This window comes from Lethenteron reissneri, chromosome 35 (genome assembly GCF_015708825.2).
Source record: "Lethenteron reissneri isolate LAM-NWPU_2019-01 chromosome 35, ASM1570882v1, whole genome shotgun sequence".
In the NCBI taxonomy this organism is placed as follows: domain Eukaryota; kingdom Metazoa; phylum Chordata; class Hyperoartia; order Petromyzontiformes; family Petromyzontidae; genus Lethenteron; species Lethenteron reissneri.
The window spans coordinates 609,499-625,248 of record NC_083813.1 but is presented as its reverse complement, the minus strand read 5'-3'; the positions used below and the strand labels follow the sequence as shown (position 1 = coordinate 625,248).

The 15,750-nt window shown below is 47.9% G+C and overlaps 1 protein-coding gene across 2 annotated transcripts in view; it reads right to left on the bottom strand.

Annotated features, from left to right (window-relative positions):
- The window catches only part of LOC133350786 (PH domain leucine-rich repeat protein phosphatase 1-like), an 80,108-nt gene that overhangs the window by 19,538 nt on the left and 44,820 nt on the right, over positions 1-15,750 (bottom strand). For both annotated transcript variants that reach the window (XM_061565516.1, XM_061565517.1), the window contains exons 6-14: positions 15,400-15,630; positions 13,624-13,829; positions 10,167-10,227; positions 9,926-10,021; positions 8,909-9,064; positions 6,817-7,020; positions 2,927-3,089; positions 2,039-2,169; positions 185-295 (exon numbers count right to left, since the gene is read on the bottom strand). In XM_061565516.1, coding sequence (XP_061421500.1) covers positions 185-295; positions 2,039-2,169; positions 2,927-3,089; positions 6,817-7,020; positions 8,909-9,064; positions 9,926-10,021; positions 10,167-10,227; positions 13,624-13,829; positions 15,400-15,630 — 1,359 coding nt within the window. The remainder of the gene's footprint in view (positions 1-184; positions 296-2,038; positions 2,170-2,926; positions 3,090-6,816; positions 7,021-8,908; positions 9,065-9,925; positions 10,022-10,166; positions 10,228-13,623; positions 13,830-15,399; positions 15,631-15,750) is intronic.

The window sequence follows — 15,750 nt, the reverse complement described above, 5'->3', positions numbered from 1 at the left end:
GCCAAAGGCAACGCATAACCAACACACGTGGACACATTGTGCATACACCTGTGTGCAAGCACAGTGAATGTGATGGAGATTGTTCCATAAACAAAAAATGTCAGAAAATGAGGCAATTGAGATAATGCCAAACCCCGCGAGGTTGTGGCTGCTAATGTTACGATGAAGACCATGAGCATCTCACTTTTTCCTTTGCCCTAAAGTCTCGGCGCAGCCGTGGCTCCAAATTGGTGACTCTGCCGCATCTCCGGGCGGCAAGGTCGGACGGGGATCGATCTTCAGGCAGGTGATGTGGCTGAGGGAAAAACAATGCAACATCGGCATGAGCAACGGAAGGATTCATCCACGGCACCGCCTTGCACGTCCAGTGAGACGCGGCCACGCAAGCGATCCACAAAGCATCCGGAGCACACGTACAATACCTACAGCGTCCAACGCATTAATGGACTTTTAATTACCAGGCAAGAATCAATGCTCAATTGAATTAGCAGAAGATACACAGAGGCTTTTATTTAGCCTTGTCAAGCAGTTTGAGTGTTAAGTGATCATACAAAACAGGCTAAGGCAACATTAACCAAACGCAGTTCTGAATCATGGGCGACAACCTGGGATTTTTTGTAATTTAAATTAGGTTGATATCAAAATGGCAACATACATTTTCAATGTACGATTCAGGAATAAAACTCACCCTGTGAGTAGCTGATATTTTTTCACATCAAGGTCTAACAGAGCAACGTGACCTTGGATCCGCAATGATCTTATTCAATTTCTCCAGACAATGTTAAAAGCTTGGAATTAATTATAACAGTTGAGCAACCTCAGTGCTATTTAATGGGCATTAGTCACCCATTAGGCTAAGCAGCACAAGGTGTTTTTTTCCATGACATTCAATATATGTTCACGAGATTACAGCACAAAATGAGCTCTTCTTCCTAATCTGCTAACTCGTAAAGCCCGTCTCAAACCTGTACCGCAAGATAGGGATTTTCTGCAGTGTCAGCGGCTAATGTGTCTACCAGCAAGAGGTCACATGTTGTGACGGAGAAATGCGCAAGACAAGAGTCTATTTTAAGTCAACGACCAATGATGGACTTACAATTGCAGTATGCTGTCCGAATGCATGTTAATCTACCTGGTGTACCCATTAAAGTGTTTTTCAAGCGGGTATTATTGTTAACACTGATGCCTTACAGCAAGAAGGACCTCATTTCGATTCTTAACTCGGGCGCCTTTCTGGTGTGGTGTAGAGTTTGTAAGTTCCCCCCTGTTCTGAGTGGGTTTCCTCCAGATTCTCCGATTTCCTCCCATAACTACAATCACACTACGTAACCGGTATGTGTGTACACATGTTGAACTTATTTCGAACTGTACGTTGCCAACCATTTTAATCGGAGGTGCGGGGAAAAGACAACCAAACTAAACGCAAAAGCAGTTCTAAAAGAAGTTCTTTTTAACCTAGATTTTTTTCAATCTATCGGCCAAACATCCCAATGCTCAAAGATTACATGCAAATTATTCAATCGGGATCACACACACAGCAGCAGCAGCGTAGCCACCTCCTGCAAAAAGCCTGGCAGGAACCTCCTAAAAGCAAATAAGTATAACCCGTAAAAACAAAGTTTTTCACTATAAATCCTTTATATGCGTGGCGGCTAGAGTCCTCTCGTCCTCTGGCTTGAGATGGCTGCCACCTATGGGTCAGATGATTGTGTGCCAGTATTAAGTAATTGGTAATTAAATATTTAATTTGTTTTCCCTAAACAGTGTAAAATTTTGGAAAAAAAATTTCACGAACATTAATTGTCTCGCACAACGAGTCTGTGTGCAAAATGTCAGCTCGATTGGATCACGGGAAGTGGGCTAAAAAACGACCGAAAGATTTGCACGGTCGTAAGCAAGCAAGCAAGCACGCAAGCAAGCAAGCAAGCGAACTTAATATAAAGGATTTAAAAAAGGAGAGCGATGAGACTCAGCGAGGCTCTCGTGGGTAAACGAGCGTGACCATCGTAGGGGCGCCGTGGGGGTCCAAGCAGCGCACCTGAGCATGTCGAGCGCGGCGAGGTCGAGCGCCAGCCGAGGGTTGCCCATGAGGTCGAGCTCCTGCAGCTTGGGGGGCAGGCTCTCGGGCAGCGGCACCTCTGTCAGCTCATTGCAGCTGAGATCCACGAGCTGCGCTCGCACAAACCCCCCCCCCCCCCCGTGTAGTCTTAATAACTGACCGTTGGTGGGCAAGTGCTGGTTAGCGAGTACCTATGAAGGCCGGCACGGCACATAAGGGGGAGCACGGTGGCCAGCACCATGCCTGGCCGCCTTTGTCTCCTCGGTGGGCGATGTTTACACACTGCACCAAATACTCATTTGAGGCTGAGTCGACCTAGGAGAGGCCCAACACCGATTCAGATAATCGTCACTGGCGTTAGCCGTAATCGAGAAATTAACTCGGGTTGCTGGGTTTGTAGCACTTTCCCACGAGCTGCTCTCACGCGGACAACATGCGTTGCGGCACATCACACGCTCCGCCTGAAACTGGACCGACGAGACGCTATGTAAATCGGTCGGGAACGGTATCCTCGAGTCTGGCGAGTGAGAGCAACGCCTGAGAGCAGGCGGTGGCAGACTGCCAGGGTGGATTGTGGAGGTCGTGTGTCGACTGCGCACATGCTGGTTGTCATTAACAGGATTGTGGTTCACTGCTCATCTGAGCATTGAAGCATTTCTCTGAGAATTAATGCATAGCTCAGTGGGCCTTACCTGGTAGAATAAAAATTGTTTAATCGTTTCTATATTTTCCTGTTTACAACCCGAAGCCAGTGCTCGAAATTCCACATTCCTGAGGCCGAGAGGTGAGGGAAGGGGCAAATGTCCGTTGGACAACCACCGGTGACAAGGCGGTACTTATTTTTCTCCGCGCTGGCAGAGCAGGTACCTTTATTTCGGGCAGCTGAAAGACCTCCGGGAAGACATTGATGGCGTTAGAGTGAGCACAGAGCGTGTGCAGCCTCTTGCAGCCAAGGATGGTGGTGGGCACTGTGCGCAGGCGGTTCCCGCTCAGGTTCAGCTCCTCCAGCTCCGTCAGCTTGGCCAGTTTACTGCAACAATAACGCACCACAGCGCAACGATGACGACGACGGAGGCTCAACGTCACCGCTATCCTCGTCGCGTCCTTAACACAGCTGCAGGGGCCTACCAAGCCTAAAGGCCTAAAAACGTCCAGTGCCCAGCACCACCACAGTCAGTATGCGCTGCTGTAGTGAAAGCAGGTACCACCACAATCAGTATGCACTGCTATAGTCATAACAGGATACCACCACAGTCAGTATGCACTGCTGTAGTTAAAGCAGGTACCACCAAAGTCGGTATGCGCTGCTGTAGTCATAGCAGGTACCACCACAATCAGTATGCACTGCTGAAGTCATAGCAGGATACCACCACAGTCAGTATGCACTGCTGTAGTCATTGCAGGATACCACCACAATCAGTATGCACTGCTGCCGTTAAAGCAAGTACCACCACAGTCAGTATGCACTGCTGTAGTGAAAGCAGGTACCACCAAAGTCGGTATGCACTGCTGTAGTTAAAGCAGGTACCACCAGAGTCAGTATGCACTGCTGTAGTGATAGCAGGTACCACCACAGTCGGTATGCACTGCTGTAGTGATAGTAGATACTGCTATTGAGTTGGGAGATACTGCTATATAGAGTTAGTAGATACGAAAACAGTCAGTATCTACCACTACAGTCAGTAAATACTGCTACGGTCAATAGCTACTAGAGTCAGTAGATACTACTATAAAGTCAATAGATACTACTTACTATGTTGTATGTAGGGCGTATAGGTATATATACCTACGCGGGGGTAAAGATATTTTTTGAGGCGGGGGGGGGGGTCTACAATTTTCGGAAACCTTCAATATCAACTATTTACCCCCCACTTTCTATAACTTTTGGACTTGTGTAAGCCTCTTATAGTTTTGTTGGTGGAGAAATGGACATACGGCCCAACGGGCTTTCACAATACCTTAGTATCTGTGTATGTATATGTAAGGTTAAGATAAGTTTTGAAATATTTTTTTCGCCCGGGCAACATCGGGTACTTCCCGCTAGTCTTCTTTTTTCTAACCTATAAAAGTCATTCTTTGTCTGTCTGTGTGTGGCCGAAACTTACGAAGGATTTGGCTCGCAAACCGTGGGGTTTACGTTTTTAAAAAGTAGCCTGGTAGCACGCCATAAGCCCCGTGCTGAGCCAGCGCTATTCCGATTTCACGTACGTCACCTTTAAAGTAGATTAATTAGCGATTTAGTGATGTTTTTTGTTATTTTAGCTAGCGCGTGTTCGACCCTACCAACTGACACGCGTTCGGTGGGGTGGAGGGGGGAATTATCTTTCGTGTGGACACTGCACAAGGTAACACACACAGATTTACAGCTCCCTCAAACATTTATGACCATGACTGTTTACTCATTACAAATTGCCTTTCAAAATTTTCATTTAATGACAGGGATTATGCAATGTTTTACCCTAGGTAACACGCTTTTTCTCCCCGGCTACCACTATCTTTGCTTTAGCGACCACGTCTTTATGTGAGGCCATCACACTTATGCACACGTTTTCTCTTTGAAAATAGGTACATTTCTAAATATCACTGTCCTGCTCACAAAAAACAGGTTTGAGGGGAATAGTCTTTTTCTGTACTTTTGAATCACAACCAGCCACGTAATATCACTTGCTGCGCAGGGACAAACCAATAAATATACTCATTGCTATTACGTCTTCATTCTATCATATTTACACTTGCCCCCTAAGTGCGGGGGTTGAGCAGTGACGTTATGTCAATGACGCTTAATTGGTGTGCATCTGCTCATAGTTACAGGTAGGTTAGGGTCATTTTGTATTAGTTGATTTTCATATATTTGCCGCTCTTGCGGCAAGAGTTTGTACCAAACTGGCGGAACACCCTCGCGGTCACTCCTAATTACTTATTATACACGCTTGCATTTCCCCTCTCCCTTGCTTCTTTCGCTAAAGTCACGTACATATAAAACTATTATTAACAAACTTATTTAGTCTATGTACGTCCATGTGTGCGTGTGAGTTCATATATGTGTGCGTTGTGTCTGTGCGAGTCTGTGCATGTGTGCGTCAATGTGTGCGAGTCAATGTGTGTGTGACAGTCGCTGTGTTTGTTTGTGTACGTCCGTGTGTGTGCGGTATGTGTTTAAGTCTATGTGTGTGTGTCAGTCGATGTGTGTGTGTAAGTCCGTGTGTGTGTGTCAGTGGGGAGCGATAGTGTAGCGGTTAGCGCGCTGCACTATGAACCTGGCAACCCGGGTTCGTTTCCTGTTTACGGCCAACACCAGTGACGATTATCTGAACCGACCCTGGGCCTCCCCCTAGGTCGACTCAGCCTCCAATGAGTACCTGGTGCGGTGTGTATACATGGCCACTAGGAAGACAAAGGCGGTTGGGCGTGGCACTGGCCACCCACCCCCTCGTGTACCGTTCTGGCCTTCATAGGTGCTCGCTAACAAAACTTGCCCCTACAGTCTGTTAAGGCTATATGGGGGATCTTTGTTTGTTTGTGTGTTAGTCCATATGTGTGTGCGTAGTTCCATGTGCGTGTGAGTCTATGTATGAGTGTGTGTAAGTCGATGTGTGTCTTTTTCGCTGGGGCAACGCCGGGTACTTCCCGCTAGTATAATAACAAAATAGGAAGGCTGATTATAATCAACCTTCCTATTCTATTAATTTATTTGTAAATAAATGTGGAAATAAAAGAAAACAATGGCCTACTCATATTAATGACATCAGCTTGTTTAACATGCATTTAAACAAGCACAATTCTTCGTGACTTTATCATGGAACAGACACAGGAATCAAATCAACAACCTCCCTAATACAAAAGATTCCAACCCGTGCAGTGTGTGCAGGAAGAAAAAGGAAAAAAAGCACTGTAAGGCTTTTAAGAGGCGTTCTCTCGTCATGTCACCTCAGTGCCCGGTTCCACACAACACTGCAAGCACTGCCCCTCACAACTGTCGCGAAGCGAATGATTCAATCGTGTAAAGAGAACAACCACCTTAGGGGCAAGGAATTATCAGGTTACCAAAGAAGCACGCAGGCAACGTCATCCCTCCGCAGTGCTTCCCAAATCCTCATGGAGCCGCGTGCCGCTCGCTGTCATCTCTCGACGAACGATCGCTGATCCAGCGTGCGCCAATAACAGATGTTTCCAAATTAAAACTACTCGTTACAAACCGATGCCAGCAATCAGCAGATTGAGCCAATAGCCAGCAGCTGTGTTAATTCGTATATCAATCAGTTGCAGTGGCCAGAAAAATTAAGTGGTGTTTGTGGGAGAAAAAAAATAAGTTCTGCAGACCACTTTCCCACGGCTTTTGCAGACCAGAGGTTGGGGACCACTGCTCTATTGCGTCTTAATCAAGAGTTCATATCATGCACAGTAATGAATGGCATCTCTGCAGAGTAGTATGGTGGAACTGGTTTCTGTAGCAAAGAAGGACAATTCCCATGAGCGTGGGCAGGAAGATGGGCAATGGACAAGGGCGACGTTGGATAAGAGAGGAGCTGTCATCGGATTGTGATGAACGATATTTAGGCCACTGCAGGCTACCACGTGCGAATGGGGGAAGAACGTGAGGGGCAGGCAGTGACGAGGAGACGGGGAGAGTGAGCGGGAGGGGGGGCTCTCAGGAGGGCAGACGAGGCAAACCGCACTGGACATGCCCACCCCGTGAGTTCGTCCCGCACCGCCAAAGACCTTCCGGCTGCGCAGCGAAGGCGAGCGCGTGAGCTCACCTGGCAGGGAATGTGGTGAGCAGGTTGTAGGTCAGGTGTAGGACACGCAAGTGCTGGTGCCCGGTCAGATGAGGAACACACTTGTCCACCAGCTGGTTGTTGGCAAGGTAGAGCTCCTGCAGTGTGCTCACGCTCTCCCCCTCGCCGAGCACTGACGGCGGCAGCGACTCCAGGCGGTTGGCCGACGCGTTCAGAGAGCGGAGGCTGCGAGCCGCCGAGTGATCGAATGAAAAGGTTTCACGAGATTTTTCAAGATGAAATAAACTATAAACTTTTTATATTACCAGGTAAGGCCCACAGAGCTCTGTAGCTATGTAGCTCTTTTTCAGATGCGACCGGGCCACAAATGATAGCTCAATGAAGTGGCTTATTGCATGGAAATTTATAGCAGCCAAATACGCATGATGCCGGAGAACTCAGAAAAAAAATCCACGCGACCATGGGGAGAGAGAGACATGGAAACTCAAAATATACAGGCATCAGGGTCAGGATCGAACCCACGACCTCCGGTATACGAGGCGAGGTGGTTAACATCTCACCACCGCATGGCTGTAAAGTGTTGTCTGCTTCTAACGCATACTGGTGGCAGTGCATCCTACGAATAGGGTGATGTGAGATCTGACAATAGGCTTACCCTTACCACTCACCAAATCACAATACACTCACCGGCCATCAGCCTCACCAATCATCAGGACCAGTCACCATTCACCAGACACTCGGTCACCTCACCCCCTCCTTGTTAATATTACAAAGGAGCATTTTGTTCCTATGGCTGAACAATGCTATGGGCCTGCAGGTTGAACATCATTTTAACCTTCTGTGCTCGCGATATGAAAACTGACCATCAGCAATCAGCTGGCCATCATCCGGTGTTGCATAATTTTGTGAAAAGCACATGTGATGCCAAAGCTTTTATTTTAAGCACCACGAATTGTGATTCGCATGTAGTGACTTTTTATGTATGGATCACAAGGTCATTCCTATGTCAACTTAAACATCATAAATCTCTAAATTCTCGCATTCAAAATGAGCCCTAACTGGGCCGGCGATGAAACAGTCCCATGGAGACGTTGCCAAGGCTATATGCATCCTCCTCCTCCTGTGCCGCTCCACTGCGCTAGCCCAGCCCTTTAATTCACTGGCCCTGCCCATTCATCAGCATCCTCTGACACCAAGGTCACTTTTTGACCTCACGTAAAGGTCATGGATAGTGCATTGCGTCATCTTCAAGAGCTTAGCCTTTTCATTCACTGGCCTCCATAGGGTGGACAAATATCCCGCGTATAGCCTCAACAGACTTTTGAGGCAAGTGCTGTTAGTAAAGACCTATGAAGGACGGCACGGCACACGAGGGGGTGGGTGAGCAGCACCACGCCCGGGCTGCCTTTGTCTCAATCACTCGCACAAATACACAATCACATACCATCTCACTTCCGTTTCCTCACTGGAAACCTGGCAACGTGGGAAAGGGAACCGTTCTGAGAAGTTCCGGTATGGCATAACATCATAAACTTGATTTGAAAGAGCGAATGGACCTATGAGAGGCTGGTAAATTTTAGAGAGAGAAATATGCAGTTTGAGAAAACTAAATTTAGCAAAAAAATTTGGAAATGCAATGCAACACAGAGTCGGCTAACACACAGTTAACGCATAGCCTGGTTGATTACGATCTCCAAAGATTGCTAAAAATAGAAGTCAAGTGTGAAATTAGACAAACAGAGACACACAGAGAGATGTGATTTAAGACCTCGACACAGAGGCATTGGGTCTCTATGCGTCTATATTGTGTGTCTCTCTCTGTCTCTGTGTTGTCTCTCTCTGCTTGTGTCTGTCTGTGTCTCCATGTCTGTGTTTTGTCTCTCTCTCAAATTTAGTTATACCTGATGACGGTTGCTTGTGTTGCAATCGAAACGTTGTATTCTATTATTTAATTTATTTTCTTTCTACGTGACTTTACCGAAAGAACCAAAGAATAACATCATAAATCGGGCCCATTTCCACCACCGGATCATGATAACAAATATAAACGCTCGCGACATGCACGCCCCTAGGCACATGCGTGTGTGCATGCGTGCGTGCGTGCAGGGCGCACCTGGGCGCCTTGAGGAAGAGCGCCGTGGGCAGCTCCGTGAGCAGGTTGTGCTGCACGTCCAGGGTCTCCATGTGCACTCTCTCCAGCCGCTCAGGCAGCCGGCGCAGTTGGTTGTGGCCAGCAAGGAGCCTCTTCAAGCCCTCAGCACACAGCAGCCTGGCGTGGGCAAAGGGCAGTTAGCAATCTGGGCGGGCAGGCGTACGTGCGTAATAAATTAGTTATTTAATTCCGCACGAAGACGTCTACTTGAGTTGGGCAAACAAATGGCAACACAATTTGTATATAAAGCAAATGGCATCTCATCCATCATCCTCATATTAACGAATCCTGTTATTCTGTGGGGGGGTCTGGATATCTATAATCCTTCCCAATATGCGTAGATTTTCAACAATTTACAAAGATGATCGACGGTGCAAGAAACGCCAATGGGGTAAACGATGAGTTTTGTTGTTCTGCGGTGCAGAGCACCCATGACTTCGCAATGCGAATAACGTGTTACTTCTACCACGCATTGCGAGAAAATCCCCTGGCACTATCCAGGTGAGCAATGCACAGCGGCGGCTCTAGCAAGCGTGGCGGCACTTCAATTAGTCATGTTCCTCGGTTGTGTCCCTTATGACTTGCATCGAGGCAATGCTGACCACACGATACTAAACTAAACAATTTTTCTTTTACCAGACAAGGCCCAAGGAGCTATATAGCTCTTTTGTAGAAGTGACGTGGCCACAAATGATAGCTCAACGAAGTGGGTTATCGTGTGGAAATGTATAGCAGCAAAATACTCTAAAAACCGGAGGACCCCCAAGAAACCACGCGACCAGGGAGGAAAACATGCATACTCAAAATATACACGTGTCAGGGTCAGGATCGAACCCACGACCGTGACGAAACGTGTGCCACTCGCCAAACTCATAGCCCCTTAGAGAACCGCTTAGAGTTTTACGTCGCTCTTTACCACTTTCAAGCGATCACTGATCAAACACAATTTGAAAATAAAAAGTCTGCATGTATTTATACCTGATTGGTAATTCGCTGATTTCATTGTGGCTGATATTGAGAATTTCCAGGCTGGTTGCATCAGGAATCCATTCGGGAATGCTCTCCAACTTATTCCTGTAAACAGGCATCAATATACACACACACACACACTGCAGGCTCACGCAACAACAGGGAATGACTGGAGGTGCAACATTTCAGCTTAATACAAAAAGTCTCCCGAACCATCGCACTGTCCGTGCAGGAGAGTGCAGATGCATACCTCGATATGTCAGCGTACGCGAGCTGAACTGGCGCAGGGTGGATGCTGACTGTGGAGAGCACTGGAAGGGAAAGGAACACACGTTCACTACTTTAATCCTGCCCACGACATTCTACTGTCGTAGCAAGGGTTCCCTTACAGCAATGTGGCGATTACAAATTGTTTCATAGGTGGTTCCATGTGTGTGTGTGTATGTATTTGGTAATAGCTGCTCATTCAGAAGAGGAGTTGGAGACGCTGCTGCTGAGACTGGAGCGTGCCACTAAGAGGTGGGGCCTTACCATCAGCCCCACCAAAACTAAGCACCTGCCTGGGTATTTTGTACCATCGGACACGGCACCCCCACAACTTCCAATCGGTGATGGGGCAGTAGTGGACAGAGTGGAGAGTTTCCCATACCTGGGCAGTGTGCTTATGACCGGCTCCAGTTTAACAGCAGAGGTCTCACTCCGAATCAGTCGAGCGGCAATATCTTTTCATCGGTTGCGTAACGCTGTGTGGAAGCTACCTGGTCTGTCGCTCCGCACGAAGCTTCAGGTCTTCTCGGCCACAGTCATTCCCTCCCTTCTCTACACTTGCGAAACGTGGACCCCCCTAATGGAGCATCTTCGCCGGTTGGAAACATTTAGGCTGGCCTGCCTACGATCCTTCCTGGGTTTAACCAGGCTGGATTGTGTGAGGAGCTCACAAATCCTTGAAAGATCTGGGCAAAGTCCCATCGGTGAGATCCTTCGGCAGGCAAGGCTGCGTTGGCTGGGTCATGTAGCCCGCATGCCCAGCCACCACATGCCTAAACAGCTTTTGTTCGGCCGGATCGAGGGGGCTAAACGGGCGGGGCACGGGCTAGAGAAGAGATGAAGTGATGTGGTACAGGACGTAGAGCTGAGTGGACTTGCCGATGACTGGTACCAGCGGTGTCAAGATCGGCCTCTGTGGAGGAGGCTTGTGAAGGACGCTACTGGGCAGTTGGAGGCAGTCGCCCTCCAACAACAACGGAGAGCGGAGGAGCGACGCTCGCCGGGTGGCTAAAGCACAGCAAGTTGGTACAGTAGGGGGCACAGGTGGTGCATCAGCCAGTCATCTCGGTCATCTCGGTCTGTCGACCCGTGGCACCTGGGTCTGCCCCGTGACCTCCTGCCAGCGGGCGTACGACACTTCACGTAGCCTCAAGGTGCACATGGCCTGGCACAAGCGTCGTGGTGACGTCACCGCCACTTAGTGGCGAATGGCGGTTGTTGTTGTGTATGTATGCATTTTTTACTTATTTCTGAAAGCGCGCGATGCAGTGATCGTCTTTGTTCGATGGCTAGCCAATAGCCGCTGTGAGGATGACTGGAGTTTGCATGGTGATTTATGCTCCTTGATGAGATCAGCAATGTATTGTGGTCCATGTCTGCATTATAGACATTCCACTCAGAGCGAATGCAGGATATTCTGAAGGCAAGCGGTGGCAGAAACCGTTAGGGTTCACTGAACATCCACATTACAGTGCATTCTGGCAGGGTACCAGCCCATTTTTCACTAAGCAGCTTAAGCTGATTAGTGAAGCTGAACACACAAAACGAGATTTTAATAGTTATTACTGTATCTACAACTGAAAAGTGTGGGCCTGTAAAGTGTGTATAGAAGAGAATCACTGAAGGCCATGTGCTGATGGATTCAGTATTTCTCAGTCCTTGCTCCCTCCACATATCCCTCATGCACCCCTACGTCCTCCCACGCTTCTCCAATATCCCCTCCACTGGCCACCGCGATGCTTCACTCGCACGCAAGGGGCTCTCCAACTGAGCCCCTTAATGTTGCCATCAGACCTTCAAATCCCAGTCCTCACACCACCCCCCACCCCCCGTTTGTCTTTGGCTCCAGTCCCAGCACAATACTTACAATATCTGACCAAAGTAGAGCTACTCGACGCAAGTCTTATTATTATTAAGCTTGTTTTCCCAGCCTCGATTAGTCTCAAGACTCTTTTTCACGAGGGTCCTGCCGTGTTTTTTTCCGCAGTAGGTTGTGATATAGCTCTGTGTAATTCCAATTTAGCAACGTGCATGTCATTTTTCAGCATTTGGATGTTCGCTCAACGGAAATTACATTGGATTATTTCTTTCAGCTATCGGAGGAACCAGGAAACTGGGAGGAAACCCACGCAGAAACGGGGGAGACGAGGTGCCCCATCGTTGGGAATCGAACCCAGGCCCGTCTGGCTGGGGTGCCAGCGCTACCACTGCGCCAACACCCTGTTGTCCAGAGACTCTTTCAGGAAAGACCCTGCTTGAGAAGTTTCTCCAATCCTATATTCAATATCTCAATTCTACTTTTAAAATTATTTTTAAAATATATACATAAATGACTGTAAAAACAGTAAAATTTAATCAGTTTTCTTTAGTGGCAGGCTCAAAATAAACATGAACATAAAATGTATATCTTGCTGAAGCAGATAAGGAGAGAGGTTAAAATAATGAAAATAAAAGTTGATGCATTAGATAATTATTGATGGTAGCATATACAACCCATACCTATTGGCCACTGTGTTATTGGTGCATTAAGAAAATTACATTTGCTCCAAACATGTCAACATGTGAAACGATTGGTCGAATGCGATTATCCACGGTATTTTAGAAGTGACGCACCATGACCCCACAAGACGTGAAATCCCTCCAACTAACTCCAACAAGCTGCCAGTGCCGGTCTATGTGTCAGGAGATTTGCCTCGATAGAGAACAGCGCACACGGACTGACGCACAGAGTGTACTCGTTCCCACACGCTCGTGTTCTAACATGCGCACTGCTCGTGCCGGTAGACAGCATAACAATAATTTTTATAAAAGCATTTTCAAAATGTAATTGCCAATTTGGCCTCCAAGTTACACACTTCTGAGCATTGGCATTACATCTCCGTGGTAAGATTGATTTAGTTTCGGGGTTTTGTAATTTTTATGAAAGAATAAGAATTTCCCTACAATAGCCAGGTGGACACATTTCGCAGGCATATCAACTTGGTATTTTACATACCAGAATGTTGGGTTAGGCCATGTAAATAATCTGACCAATTCCAGGTGGTTGAGAAGCTCCACCACCTGACATAGCCGAAAACATTGTCAAGTGGTGTACGAGCGTTTAACACGCCAAAGATGATTGTTTTGGCTCACTCCCCGGTGAGCCGAAGAACAATTCTCACAACCAAGTTGATCAGCAAAGATAGACGCGACGTTTCGTTTGACACGTCGTCAAAAAACATCGACAGGACACGATCCAGGAAGTCAGAATGACAATCCAGCAAGTTATAACATATTCTGCCTTCCCGCATTAGGTCTAAACTGCACAGATTTGATTGGATGATTCCACGGCCTAACCCCAAAATCGTACGTGTTAAGTCAGGTGAGTGTCGACATGTCTGGAGCTCCCTTAGCCCGCTGAGGGCGGCTGTCAGAGCATGCCGCGGGGCGGAGGGACTCACGGTTGTGCGCGGCGCCGAGCGTCTTGAGCGCGTGGCCTGCGGCCCGCAGCGCCGTCAGCTCGTTGCGGTCGCAGCGCAGCGTCTCCAGGCAGGCGAGCGACGTCGCGTCCAGCTCGCCCCTCAGCTCGCAGTCGCGCACATCCAGGTGGGTCACGTGACCCAGCACTGCGGGGTCCCCCGCCACCAGCCGCCTCAGGGTATTCAGCCTGCACGGGGGAGCCCAGAGCACGGAGACGATGAGGAACCCCGCCCCACACCGCGATCACCGCCACCGAACAAGCTCACAGATCCCGGGTCTCTTTGTGGCTTCATCACTTAGGTTTGGTTCAGCACAACACCTGGCCCTCACTCCCCTTCCAAAGTGGCTTTCTGGTCCAGTTCAACAACATACAAACAACTCGATTCTCTCAACCTTTTTCACACCCTCCTGCACGATACCACATGAAGACTTCTACCACCTTTGCATCAATTGACATTGGCTCCTCCTGATGACCCCTGTGATTATAGATGAGGGGTATATGTCTATCCCCCACCATCAAATTCAGTACAGAGATAAATCGACAGAAGCAACCTGGCCACAAAAGAAAGCTTGCCATGTGAAAATTTATAGCAGCCAAATACTCTCAATGCATGTTTCTAAATGTGGAGGGGAAAACCGGAGCAAAATCCACGCAACTATGGGGAGAACATGCCGACTCCAAATCTACAGGCGTTAGGGTTGGGATCGAACCCACGACCTCCTGTATACCAAGCGAGAGAGTTAACATCTCGCCACCGTGGCACCCCTAATAGTTAATAGCGCCATCGCGCCACCTCCACTGCTCCCCCGTTCCACACGTCGCTCCCTTGATGCCCTCATTAATTAATTTCTATCATTTACAGTTAATTTATACCAAGCGTGGCTTCAAGCAGTTCCCATTGGAATCTCAGTGATAGCGTAGCCCAGGCCTCTTTGTCAAATCCTTCAAGCATGCACATTTTAGTTACTTAATCACTTAGGGTAATTTTAGCGATGTAATGAGAGTAATTAAAACAAACAAAAAACATTCCGCCACGAAATCACACAGCACCAGTCGGTTCTGCATGCAGAATATTCTTTACAAAAGTGGAGTTCAAGGGACATTCCATAGAATTACAGATGCAACGTCCCTTTGATGGTGTGGGCTCACGTTAACATTCGTTTGTGAGACATCACTCGAAGCTATAATAAGCTCATGTTTTAGCTGTTTCCTCCGTGACACAGATAAACATCTACTAATTTAAACACAAGATTTGTTGATTTTTTGTTGATTATGGATACAGCTCAATCGAGTAATGGTTACGAGTACGTAAATGTGAACATTGTATTAGCGTTACAAGCATTAGCAGTGTTAAGAATCTACGCGTTAATGTCCCTCCTGTGACGAACCTCAGAGCGGTAATATCTCAGGTGAAGCACGCCTCTGGCTCGGCCTCGGCCTCGAATTCGACTCAGCTCAGGCTCCAGCAGCGCAGTTGCTTCCAGAAACGCTCACGGATATCCTCAGCGTGGCTGGGACCCTGCTTAAAGCCAGCTGAAGTTAAGAGCATGGCTTTGAGTCGGCTCACTTGAGCCAAGGCTGAGGTGAGCTGTGACTAATAAAACGGGTCTGAGACTGTGGGTTGATTCAGAAGTAAATGTAATCAGGTTCCATTGCAGCCAGGGTTTGGTGCTGGTCACTTGACCTTTTGGGACTTTGAGTCTGTGCGCAGCAAATAAGTTTAGAAGAAGAAAAAAAAACCCAGAAGAAAACGCACCTGAGATCAACGAGCTTCACATGTCTGAGGTCAGACAAGGACCCCATCTCGAAGATGTCCATGCGGTTGCCTGCCAGGCAGACCCTCTCGAGGGCCAGCAAGCCCTGGCAGATGGGTGGCATTCTCTCAAAGAAGTTGAAGGAAAGGCCCAGGTAGGCGAGGCTCTGGAGATTTGTCAGCTCTTCAGGGAGAGTTGAGAGCGCATTGCAATCCAGCACCAAGCTCTGCAGACTACACACACACAAACGCACGGAAGTTATCACCAGCACTCGTATACAAGCGGCACAATGCCCGGTTGAGCGTACATGTGGCGACAAGGTAGTTCTCCAATTTCCTTCTACAGCTAAAAAA